The sequence below is a fragment of the Felis catus genome, chromosome D4 (assembly GCF_018350175.1).
Source record: "Felis catus isolate Fca126 chromosome D4, F.catus_Fca126_mat1.0, whole genome shotgun sequence".
Lineage (NCBI taxonomy): Eukaryota > Metazoa > Chordata > Mammalia > Carnivora > Felidae > Felis > Felis catus.
Window position 1 is genome coordinate 44,008,776 of NC_058380.1, and position 12,576 is coordinate 44,021,351.

Below are 12,576 nucleotides of genomic sequence, written 5' to 3' on the forward strand. Positions count from 1 at the left end.
GTCAGACTGTTTTCCAAAGCAGTTGATTCCCACCATCTTGGTATAAGGATTCTACTTTCTCTACACTCTCACCTTACCAATTTGTAATTATCTGTCTTTTTGATTATAGTCTTCCCAGTGTATATGAAGTGTTATCTTATTGTGGCTTTGATTTGTAATTCCCTAATGGCTAATATGGTGAGCATCTGTTCATGTTTTCAGCCGTATCTTCTTTGGGCAAATGCCTATTTAGATTCTTTGCCCACTTAAAAAAAGAAAAGAAAATGTTTTATTTTAAAATAATTTTAGTTTTACAGAAGAGTTGTTAAGGATAAGACAGATTATGGGGCACCTGGGTGGCTTAGTCGCTTAAGAGTCTGACTTCAGCTCAGGTCATGATCTCACAGTTCATGAGTTCGAGCCCTGCATGGGCTCTGTGCTGACAGCTCAGAGCCTGGGGCCTGGTTCGAATTCTGTCTCCCTCTCTCTATGCTCCTCCCCTGCTCATGCTCTGTCTCTCTCTGTCTCCTTCAAAAATAAATAAAAACATTAAAAAAAAAAAAAGGATAGTACAGAGAATTTCCATATATTCTTTGTCAGTCCTATATCCATTTGAAATTGTTATTTATCTCTATATTGATTTGTAAGAGTTCTTTACATATTCTGGAAAGATTTCTCTAATTAGATACATGATTTGCAAATATTTTCTCACATTCTGTCCATTGTCTTTTCACTTTCTTGGTGGTATCACTTGTGGCATGGAAGTTTTTTATTTTGATGAAGTCCAGTTTTTTTAAATTTTTTCTTTTGTCGCTTGTGCTTTTGGTATCCTATATAAGAAGGCTTTGTAGAATTCAAGGTCACAAATTTTTATTTTTTTTAATAAATTTTACAGTTTTTTGTCTAACAGTTTTGTCATTCTAGCTCTCACATTTAAGTGTTTGATCCATTTCTTATATGTAGTATAAGGAAGGGATTCAACTTCTTTTTCTTTTGCATTTGATACCCAGTTGTTCCAGCACCATTTGTTGAAAAGACTGTTTTCTTCCTATTGAATTATCTTGGCACTCTTGTCAGAATCAGTTGACTGTAAATGTATGGGTTTAATTCTGTACTTCCCATGCCATTCCATTGGTCTATATGTTTACCTTTATGGCGGCACCACACTGCTGATGACTAGATTTATAGTAACTTTTGAAATGGGAGAGTGTGAGTCCTCCAACTTTGTTCTTTTTTTCCAGTTTGCTTTGTCTATACTGAGTCCCTTGCACCTCCATATGAATTTTAGGATCATGTTACCAATTTCTTAAAAAAAATTTTTTTTAATGCTTATTTATTTTTGAGAGAGAGAACATGAGCAGGGGAGGGGCAGAAAGGGAGGGAGACACAGAATCCGAAGCAGGCTCCAGGCTCTGAGCTGTCAGCACAGAACCCGATGCAAGGCTCAAACTCACGAGCTGTGAGATCATGACCTGAGCTGAAGTTGGACGCTCAACTGACTGAGCCACCCAAACACCCCTCACGTTACCAATTTCTATATAAAAAGGCAGCTGGGATTTAGATAGGAAGGAATTGTATTGATTCTGTAGATCTCTTTGGGAAATATTGACATCATACCAAATATTACATCTTCTTATCGTGGCTATGGGATGTCTTTTTATTTATTAAATGCTCATGTCTAATTTCTTAAACTGTTTTGTAGTTTTAGTCAAAGGATTTTAAAGGTAAAGTTTTGACAGGAATTATGAAGGAAATTTTGTGGAAACATCTGAATACTTGATCTAGGAATCAACCTTGGGATGTTTGTGGTGTTGCCCCTTTCTTGTTTCATATGTTTCTTGTAATAAGCAATAAAAAAATTAAGTTATTTGATCTTATTTGCTCTTAAAATTATATTCCAGCTTTGAAAAAAATAGTTAAGAGATCTGTAATTCCCAAAGTAATGATCTTACTTTTGGTTTACAATTAAGATTTGAGAAACAGTAGAGGAACTCACCCCCCCCCCATTTTTTTGTTGGTTTGTTTTCGAGAGGAAAGCCAGAATTATGTTTACTTACCTATCTACCTATCTATTTCTCCCCTCCCTGCCATGCAGAGTTTTATATGAAGGGAAAGAAAGGCTTATTCCAGGATGTGAAGTGATCCAAGCCACACCCTATGGTCGCTGTGCCAATGTCAACAATAGTTCAACTACTTCACAAAGAATCTTTATCACTTATCGAAGAGCTCCTCTAATTCGACCCCAGAATTCCTTGGCTGTAACTGATATCTGTGTTATTGTAACCAGTAAAGGAGAAACCCCTCCTCATACTTTCTGCAAGGTTGACAAAAACTTAAATTGTGGAATGGTAAGAATAAAGTTGTTGCATATGTACTGTTAACACCAACCCCCAAGAAGGATAATTTTTGGACTCCTGTTTATTATTGGGTGTATAATTTACTCTGTTTTTATTTTCATGTTTTTTAAAAATTATTTTTATCTCTCTTTTATGATTCATAGTAATTTTTAAGATCCTTAGCTATCTGATTTTTGGAATAATTTCATTGAAAAAATAAATACTTAAAGTCAGGGATTTAAAAAATTTTTTTTGGTATGTGCTAATATTGCCTATGTTACACTAATATAGAGGTTTTGTTAGCTTTTGTATTTTAGAGGTATCTTTATGGACAGCTCTAGGGAGACTGGATAGAGAACTCCCCTTATATTTATTTATTTTAATTATTGTAGTATTACATGGCTTTTTTTTTGGATTTTTTTTTTTTTTTTTTTTTTTTAAAAGACAGAGACAGAGTGTGAGCAGGGGAGAGGCAGAGAGAAGAGAGAGAGGGAGGAGACACAGCATCTGAAGCAGGCTCCAGGCTCTGAGCTGTCAGCACAGAGCCTGACGTGGGGCTTGAACCTACGAACCGTGAGATCATGGCCTGAGCTGAAGTTGGATGCTTAACTGATTGAGTCTCTTAAGCACCTCTGATTTATACTTCTGTGAGACTGAAGTTTACTACTGGGTCAGATTTATTCTGAGAGATATTTTTGGATAAATCTATTACTAGCTTTAATGTGATATAGGCAAAGATGTCTGATGTACCCATGGCTATTAGTCAAGACAGTTTGCCCCTGGAGGTAATGACATCATAGCTTCTCAGTTACCCCAGTCTTCCTTAGTTTGGGCCCTACGGCCCACTCAACTTTGTGCTGTTTCTTTCAGAATGTCTGATTACACCATTCTAAACTTTTCAAAACTGTTTTTTTTTTTAATCAATTTAATTTTTGTGGCAATGTTTTTTTACTCCTTTCTTTTAGTGTTCTGAACTTCATGTTTTGCTATTTTTTTATAGTCTGTAGTCTGTTTGATAAATGTGTGTTTTACATAGACTTCAGTGAATAAATAGAATCTTTAGAAGACATTCAACAGAATCAATTTATTTTCACTCTTTGGTTTTCTTAAAAAATAATTTATATTTTACAGTGGGGTTCCAGTGTATTTCTGTGTTATAAGAAGTCTGTGCCTGCTTCTAATGCAATAGCATACAAAGCTGGTGAGTAAATTTAAAAAAATTTGTTACTGTAGTTATTGTTGTACATTAACATTTGGTTAGTTTCTGTAGTGTAGTGGTCATCACACTCACCTAACATTAACATTTGGTTGGAGGAGACGATGTATGCTCCCTTATGTAGTTTATGGGATTGGTCTATTCCTAAATTGAATTATCTATAATTTTAGCATGTAAAGGCTGTAAAGGTATAAGTTTTCTTAAATACATTACATATTACAAGATATATTAATATTACACCCCCCCCCCCCCCCGCAAACATGTTGTTAAGTAGAAATTTTCATCCCAGGTAAGCGTTTGTGAAGTGAACATTCAAGCTTTTAGTCTACACTAAGACATTTAACAGTTCAGTGAAAAACTGCTTACTCTCTCTGACCTTTTATATTTTGGCAATCGGAAAGGTGTCAAACTGCATCTTTACTTCTTACATTTCCTTCTCTTATCTCTGTGTGTCTGATTTGAAACCACATGTTACTTGCCATGAAAGGTGGACTTGCTTCCTTTCTCCTTTGTTGCAAAGAATCAGCTATATGGAGGAGAGGAGGGCCTGAGAAACTTTTCTGCCATGAAGTGTTTGAGAAATCTATCGCCACATTCTTACTGCACAGTAAAGTGTCAAGGGCTGTAAAGATTTAAGTGTGACCTCTTCATCCCACTGGTATGGTGGGATAAAAACTGAAACTACAGGTATGCTCCAGTTGTAAATAGAAGATACTGGAATACTTCCTTGTGAAAAGAAGCAGTGTCAGTTACTTTTTGATCATGCACAGTTTTTGTTTATTTTATAATTATTATTGTTAATGTTTATTTATTTTGAGAGAGAGAAAGAGAGCGTGTGCAAGCCGGGGAGAGGGGCAGAGGGAGAGGGAGAAAGAGAGAGAGAGAGAGAGAGAGAGAGAGAGAGAGAGAGAGAGAATGAATCTTAAGCAGGCTCCATGCTCAGTGCAGAGCCCAATGTGGGGCTTGATCTAACGACTGTGAGATCATGACCTGAACTGAAATCAAGAGTCGGACACTTAACCAACTGAGCCACCCAGCTGCCACAATTTTTGGAATAAAGTTTTACTTCAGGGAAGTCTGGCAAATCCCATATTGTCTTCTTAAAAATCTCAATTGTCTTCTTAAAGACATTCATGCTAATAAACCAGACCATGTAATTTTTAATATAAAAATGAAGGCAGCATCTAATAATTATAAATTTCAGTATCATTTTAAAATGTGATACTGGTAATACTGCTGTAATGTGTTGATTGTATGTGATTTCCTAAATTTGTCTGTGTGGGGGGGGAACAGAAAAAGTATCATTTTAAAAAAGAAACCCTTATAGAAACAAGGTTTGTGAAAGTATTCAGGTGTTTGATTAAAGACATGTTTTTAGAACGTAGAGTTTTGCACACTGAATTTTAACTCAGAATTCTGCTACTGACTTTCAAGATTTTAACTTAGAGGTGGTCTGCCTATTAGAGACATCAGAGGCTAATGAACTGATGCTTTATAGCTACTTTATTCTGAAGGGGCTTTGTTATGCTTGCTAGAGTGCCCCCTGCTCTTGCTTTGTTGGTCTCACATACTTTGTATTCAGCCACAAGATTTCTGTCTTGTTTACTTTTCGTGTTGAATGCTTTTTATACTGCTGCTCTCTCAAGATGAGTTTAGGGGCTCTGATAATTTCTGTTGCCTTGGCATTATTTCATAACACTTACTCCTTCCCTGAATTTTTTACTGAAGTAGTTAGTAAATTTTCCTTTATGTTCCTTACCACTCTCCATAAGATGTTGTGGTATGTAGAAGAGAATACATTGAGGTTGGTGATCCTGTTGAATAGTTTTAGCTTGTATATTCATACATTTTAATGTTATAATGAACTGTAAGTCCATAATTTTTAAAAAATGGTAAATTTGTTAATTTATTTAAATTTCTGATATGGCAAGGGAAAAATTTATTTTGAAATTTCACACATAAATATTTCCATGAAATTTGCTATTAAAATATCCTATTAATATGTATCAGATATAATTTATGGAAAAGTAACTATTTAAAAATTTATTATTGTCTCTTTCTCCAAAAGGTTTAATTTTTAGATATCCAGAAGATGACTATGAGTCATTTCCACTCTCAGAATCTGTACCTCTCTTCTGCCTTCCAATGGGAGCTACTATTGAATGTTGGGATCCTCAAACCAAATATCCACTTCCAGTTTTTTCAACTTTTGTTCTGACAGGTTCTTCTGCTGAAAAGGTAGATTTTTTTCCTCTTTTATTAAACCTGTTTTGTCTCATGTTTTTAATTCCATAAAACGATTAATCTGATGTAAGTTTATTTGAATGTTAGGATTATTTGGACATGATATATTTTGGGTTAAATTTATACCATAATGCCCAAGGTGAGAAGTCAACATGACAATTGGTATCAGGATGCTGATACCTCTGGAACTTGTACAGAAGCAGATACAAAGTCTTTCTAGAGAGATACCCCCAAAACTCAAGCTTCAAGATGAGATTATAATAAAAGTTAGAAGACGTAAATTCCATAGGAAGAATCAACAAGACACAGTACAAAGCTGGATTAAACCCTGAGGATGCCGAAATGATAGAATGACAATATGGAAAAAAAAAAACCCTGAATATATAATTGGACTGATTCAAATGAATCAGAGAAGAACAGTATATTTTGTGAAATGAATAGACAGCCTGAGAACAGAATTAGGTGTCTAGAAATGAAGAATACAGCCCTTAAAATTAAAGATTCAGCAAGTGGTTTGAACAGCAGATAAGACATACATGAAGGGGAAATTAATGAAGTGCAAGATAGGTTACCTCAAATGTGGCACAGCAAAACATAGAAAAAAATTTAAAAATGTAGAGGATAGAATCAGAAAGACTAGTGGATATTTAATGAATATCCTGAGGATCAGGATTCTCACTCAGTTGTCACTGAGGATCAGAAGACAAATAATATATTAAAATAGAGGGAGTAAGCAAAGATCGTTTAAACAGCATATAGAAAGTACTAGCCAGACTTCAGGAAAGTTGGCAGAGTAGGAGGATCCTGGGCTCACCTCTTCCCATGGATACAACTAGGTGACACTCATATCAGTGTAAATAACCCAGAAAACAGCCTGCCAGAATAAACTCCACAACTAAATGTTGAGAAGAGACCGCATAGAAGAGGGTAAGAAGGGCAGAGAAATGGTTGGGAACAAAAGGGACCTATAGGACTGTCTGTGGGAGAGAGGGACATCACCAGCATGGAGAGGGGAGAGACCTCACACCTGGGAACCTGTGTGGGTAAGATGAAGCCCCATAATATTTGGCTTTGAACACCAGAGGGGCTGAATTTCATGAGTTTCTTATTTCTTGAAAGAAATTTCAAGATTTCTTATAACCAATGGGACTTAAAGCCTGAACTTTAAAAATCAGCAGGCTGGGTTTTAGGAGAGCAGGGAGAGTGATTGGAAATTGAGTCTCCACCCTTAGAGGGACAGCACAACAAACAGCCTGCAGAGATACTGCATTGAAGCAGCAGTTTGAAAAATGCCTGGGGCATAGGGGAGGGAGAGTTAATTACTCCTGTCAGAGTGTATCCTGGAGGGATAGGGTTCCCTGAGGGACTTCTCCAGGAACAAAGGAGCTGACTGACTGGTGCCATTTCCCTCCCCACCTCCCAGCATAAACTGCACAGCCACCTATGGGAACTATTCACTATCGAAGTTGCTTATACTGCACTCTGCTTTCCCAGGCAGGCCTGCGTCAGCCCTGGTGCCATAAGTCCCTTACCCTAGAAGACCAACACAGGCCTTGCCAACTCCAAGTCTCCTGACATTGCATTTTGTGGGGCTTCGGTCCTGGTGGCAATGGCTGGTTACATCCTATGGAGGATGCACATACTTTGTTAGAACTGAGCACCCTGCCTTTGCAGATCAGCCCCAGCTGGCCCTGGTCTTGGCAGTGCCTACACGTCCCCTGTGGAAGAGGGCTGTTGCAAAACTTACGGGCACTGTGTGCACCACCCTCCCACCGAACATGTGCTTTGCAGATCACCAGGGCTGGTCTACGGTGGTGGAGGCATGTCCCCTCTGGAAGAGGACTAGTGTGCACCTTGTTAAAACTGCGCGGTCCACCCACTACTTTCAAGAGCAGGAGACTTAAGTGAGTTTCCTCACACAAATAGACACAGAATTAGACAAAATGAGGAAACAGGAATATGTTCCAAATGAAATGAAAGAACAGGACAAAACCACAGCAAGAGGCCTAAGTGAAACTGAGATAAGTAATAGGCCTGATAGAGAATTTAAAGATTAAAAAAAAATTTTTTTTTTAGCGTTTATTTATTATTGAAAGAGAGAGTCAGAGAGTGAGCAGGGGAGGGGCAGAGGGAGAGGGAGACACAGAATCTGAAGCAAGCTCCAGGCTCTGAGCTGTCAGCACAGAGCCCAACGCGGGGCTCGAACTCACAAACCGTGAGATCATGACCTGAACCAAAGTCGGACGCTTAACCGACTGAGCCACCCAGGCGCCCCGGGCTGATAGAGAATTTAAAGTAATGATCACAAAGATACTCCCTAGCTGTGAGAAAAGAGTGGGTAACATCAGTGAGACTGTTAAAAAAGAACAGTTCAGAGATGAAGAACACAAAAATTGAAATTAAAAATATACGAGGTGGAATAAATAGCAGTCTAGTGGAAGCAGAGGAATGAAATCGTGACCTGGAGGATAGAGTAATGGAAAGTAATCAAGCTGAGCAGGTGAGAGAAAAAAATTATGCAAAATGAAAATAGACTTATGGAACTCCTCAATGACTCTAAAAGCATAATAACATTCCTATTATGGTGATACCAGAAGAAGAGAGAGAAGGGGGTAGAAAATTTATTTGAATAAATAATAGCTGAAAACTTCCTGAATCTGGGGAAGGAAACAGAAATCCAGATCTAGGAGGCACAGAGAAACCCCGACTTAATCAACCCAAGGATGTCCACATTAAGACACATAGTAAAGCGGCAAGAAGTAGTGATAAAGAATTTAAAAGCAGCAAGAGAAGACAGTTATGTGCAAGGGAAACCCTATAGGCTCTCAATGGATTTTTCAGCGAAAATTTGCAGGTCAGAAAGGAGTGGCACGATACATTCAAAGCGCCGAATGGGAAAAATCTGCAGCCAAGAATACTTTACTAGCAAGTCTCTCATTCAGAATAGGATAGATAAAGAGTTTCCCAGACAAACAAAAGTTAAAGGAGTTAAAGACCATTAAACCAACCCTACAAGAAATGTTAAATGGGACTCTGAGCAGAAAGGAAAGGCCATAAGTAAAAGTAAGAAAAGTAGGAAGCATAAAAGCAGTAAAAATAAGTATATCTGTAAAAATCAGTCAAGGGACTCATAAAATAAAATATTCCTAAAATGTGGTGAGGAGAGGAGTAAGGAATAGGATCAAACTTCAGCGACCATCCACTTAATATAGACTGCTATATGCCGAAGCTGTTATATTAAACTTAATCGTAACCACAAATTGTAAACCAGTAATAGATATGCAAAACATAAAGAGAAAGGAATCCATCTGTATTGCCAAAGAAAGAAAACTGTGAGAGAAGAGAGCAAGGGTAAAAAGGAATAGAGAGAACTACAAAAACATCCACAAAGCAAGTAACAAAATGACAATAAATATATACCTGACAATAATTACTTTGAATGTAAGTGGACTAAATGCTCCACTCAAAAGACATAGGGTAACAGAATGAATAAAAAAAGAAGACCAATTTGTATGCTGCCAAGAAGAGAGTCATTTCAGGCCTAAAGACACCTGCAGATGGAAAGTGAAGGAGTGGAGAAGCATTTATCATGAAGAAGATAGCAGGTGAAGCAATACTTATGTCAAATTAAATAGACTTTAAAACAAAAAGACTGTAAGAAGAGACAAAGAAGGGCACTATATAATAATAAAGGGGACAATCCAACAAGAAGATATAACAATTGTAAATATTTATGCATCCAATATGGGAGCACCCAAATACATGAAACAGGTAATAAACATAAAGGCACTAATCAATAGTAACACAATGATAGTAGGGTACATTAACACCCCACTTACAACAATGGACAGATCATTGAAACAAAATCAGTAAGGACACAGTGGCTTTGAATGAAACATTGGACCAGATGGATTTAACAGATATATGCAGAACATTCTATCCTAAAAGAGCAGAATACACATTCTTTTCAGGTACGCATGGAACATTCTCTGGAAAAGATCACATATTAGGCCACAAAACAAGTCTCAACAAATTCAAAAAGATCAAAGTCATACCATGCATCCCTTTGGACTACAACATAATCAAACTAGAAATCAGCCTTCAGAAAAACTGGAAAGAGCACAAATACATGCAGCTCAAATAACATGGTACCACTAAACAATGAATGGGTCAACCAAAGAATCAAAGAAGAAATAAAAAAGTACACAGAGACAAATGAAAATGAAAGCACAACAGTCCAAAATCTTTGGGATGCAGCAAAAGAGGTTCTAAGAGGGAAGTTTAATACCAATACAGATCTTCCTCAAGAAGCAAGAAAAATCTCAAACAACCTAACCTTACACCTAAAGGAGTTAGAAAAAGAACAAACAAAAAACCCCAAACCAGCAGAAGATTAGATAATAAGATTAGAACAGAAATTGGGGCGCCTGGGTGGCTCAGTCGGTTAAGCGTCCGACTTCAGCTCAGGTCATGATCTCACGGTTCGTGGGTTCGAGCCCCGCGTTGGGCTCTGTGCTGACAGCTCAGAGCCTGGAGCGTGTTTCAGATTCTGTGTTTCCCTCTCACTCTGACCCTCCCCCACTTGCACTCTGTCTCTCTCTGTCTCAAAAATAAATAAACATTAAAAAAATTAAAAACAAAAAAGATTAGAACAGAAATAAATGATATAGAAACTAAAAAAACAGTAGAACAGATCAACGAAACCAGGAGCTGGTCCTTTGAAAAGATCAACAAAATTGTAAATTTCTAGCCAGATTCATTAAAAAAAGAAGAAAACAGAGGACTCCAGCAAAATCAGAAATGAAAAAGGAGAAATAACAACCAACACCACAGAAATACAAAGAATTATAAGAGAATATTACAAAAAATTATATGCCAACAAACTTGTCAACCAAAAGAAGTGAATAAACTCCTACAAACATATAACCTCCAGAAATGGAATCGGGAAGAAACAGAAAATTTGAACCAACTGATTACAAGCATTTCAATTGAATTGAATCAGTAATCAGAAAACTCTTTAAAAAAATTTTTTTTTTAATTTTAACATTTTTTATTTATTTTTGAGACAGAGACAGAGCATGAACGGGGGAGGGGCAGAGAGAGAGGGAGACACAGAATCAGAAGCAGGCTCCAGGCTCTGAGCCATCAGCCCAGAGCCCGACGCGGGGCTCGAACTCACGGACCGCGAGATCGTGACCTGAGCCGAAGTCAGACGCTTAACTGACTGAGCCACCCAGGCGCCCCAGTAATCAGAAAACTCTTATCAAACAAAAGTCCAGGACCAGATGGTTTCACAGGCACATTCTACTAAACATTTAAAGAGAGTTAGTATCTATTCTTCTCAAACTTTTCCCAAAAATAGAAGAAGAAGAAGAAGGAAAACTTCCAAATTCATTCTGTAAGGCCAGTATTACTTTGGTACCAAAACTATATAGATACTACCAAAAAAATATATAGGCCAGTATCTCCGAAGAACATACATGTAAAAATTCTCAATAAAATATTAGCAAACCAAATCCCACAATACATTAAAAAAATTATTCACCCCAATCAGGTAGGATTTATTCCAGAGATGCAAGGGTGGTTCAATATTTGCGAATCAATCAACATGATATATTACATTAGTAAGAGGAAGGTTAAAAACCACATGATCATTTCAATAGGCGCAAAGTACAACATCCATTTGTGATAAAAACCCTCAAAAAGTAGGTTCAGAAGGAGCATACGTCACCATAATGAAGGCCCTGTATGAAAAACCCACAGGGAAAAACAGAGCTTTTCTGCCAAGGTCAGTGGACAAGGATGTCCACTCTCACAGCTTATTCAGCATAGTATTTGCAGATCCTAGCTGCAGCAATCACACAACAAAAAGAAATAAAAGGCATCCACATCAGCAAGGAAGAAGTAAAGCTTTTACTATTTTCAGATGGCATGACACTATATATATAAAATGAAGATTTCACCAAAACGCTACTAGAACTGATAATGGAATTCAGTAAAGTTGAAAGATACAAAATTTGCAGAAATCTGTTGTATTTCTATACACTAATAATGAAGTAGCAAAAAGAAAAATTAAGAAAATCCCATTTACAAATGCACCAAAAATAATAGAATACTTAGGAATAAGCATAACCAAGGGGTGAAAGACCCGTACTCTGAAAACTATAAACATTGATGAAAGAAATTGAAGGCGACACAAAGAAATGGAAAGACATTCCATGCTCTTGGATTGGAAGAACAAATAATGTTTTTTCTTAATATTTATGTATTTATTTTGAGAGAGAGAGTATGTACACATACATGTGCAGAGAGAGAGAATCCCAGGCAGGCTCTGTGCTGATACAGGGTTTGATCCACCAAACTGAGATCATGACTTGAGCTGATATCGAGAGTCGGATACTTTAACGGACTGGAGCCACCCAGGCGCCCCAGAACAAATCTTGTTAAAATGTCCATACTACCCCAAACAGTCTACAGGTTTAATGCAATTCCTATCAATATACCAACAGAATTTTTCACAGAACTAGAACAAACAGGCCTCACATTTGTATGGAACCATAAAAGACCCTGAATAGCCAAAGCAATCTTGAAATAGAAAAATAAAGTTGGAGATAATCACAGTTCCAGATTTCATGTTATACTACAAAGCTGTAGTAATCAAAAGAGTATGGTACTGATGCAAAAACAGACACACAGATCAATGGAACAGCATAGAAAGCTCAGAAATACACCCACGACTGTATGGTCAATTCCTTGACAAAGGAGGCAAAACTATGCAATGGGAAAAAGACAGTCCCTTTA

At 37.2% G+C, this 12,576-nt stretch overlaps 1 protein-coding gene across 9 annotated transcripts in view; it reads left to right on the forward strand.

Annotated features, from left to right (window-relative positions):
* The window catches only part of DENND4C (DENN domain containing 4C), a 122,674-nt gene that overhangs the window by 41,395 nt on the left and 68,703 nt on the right, over window positions 1-12,576 (forward strand). For 8 of the 9 annotated variants that reach the window (XM_019816032.3, XM_045043222.1, XM_045043221.1 and 5 more), the window contains exons 3-5: window positions 2,075-2,327; window positions 3,447-3,516; window positions 5,600-5,769. In XM_019816032.3, the coding sequence (XP_019671591.2) occupies window positions 2,075-2,327; window positions 3,447-3,516; window positions 5,600-5,769 (493 nt within the window). Of the gene's footprint in view, window positions 1-2,074; window positions 2,328-3,446; window positions 3,517-4,082; window positions 4,219-5,599; window positions 5,770-12,576 lie in introns of those variants that run through there. The other variant, XM_019816035.3, reaches the window with a different exon arrangement.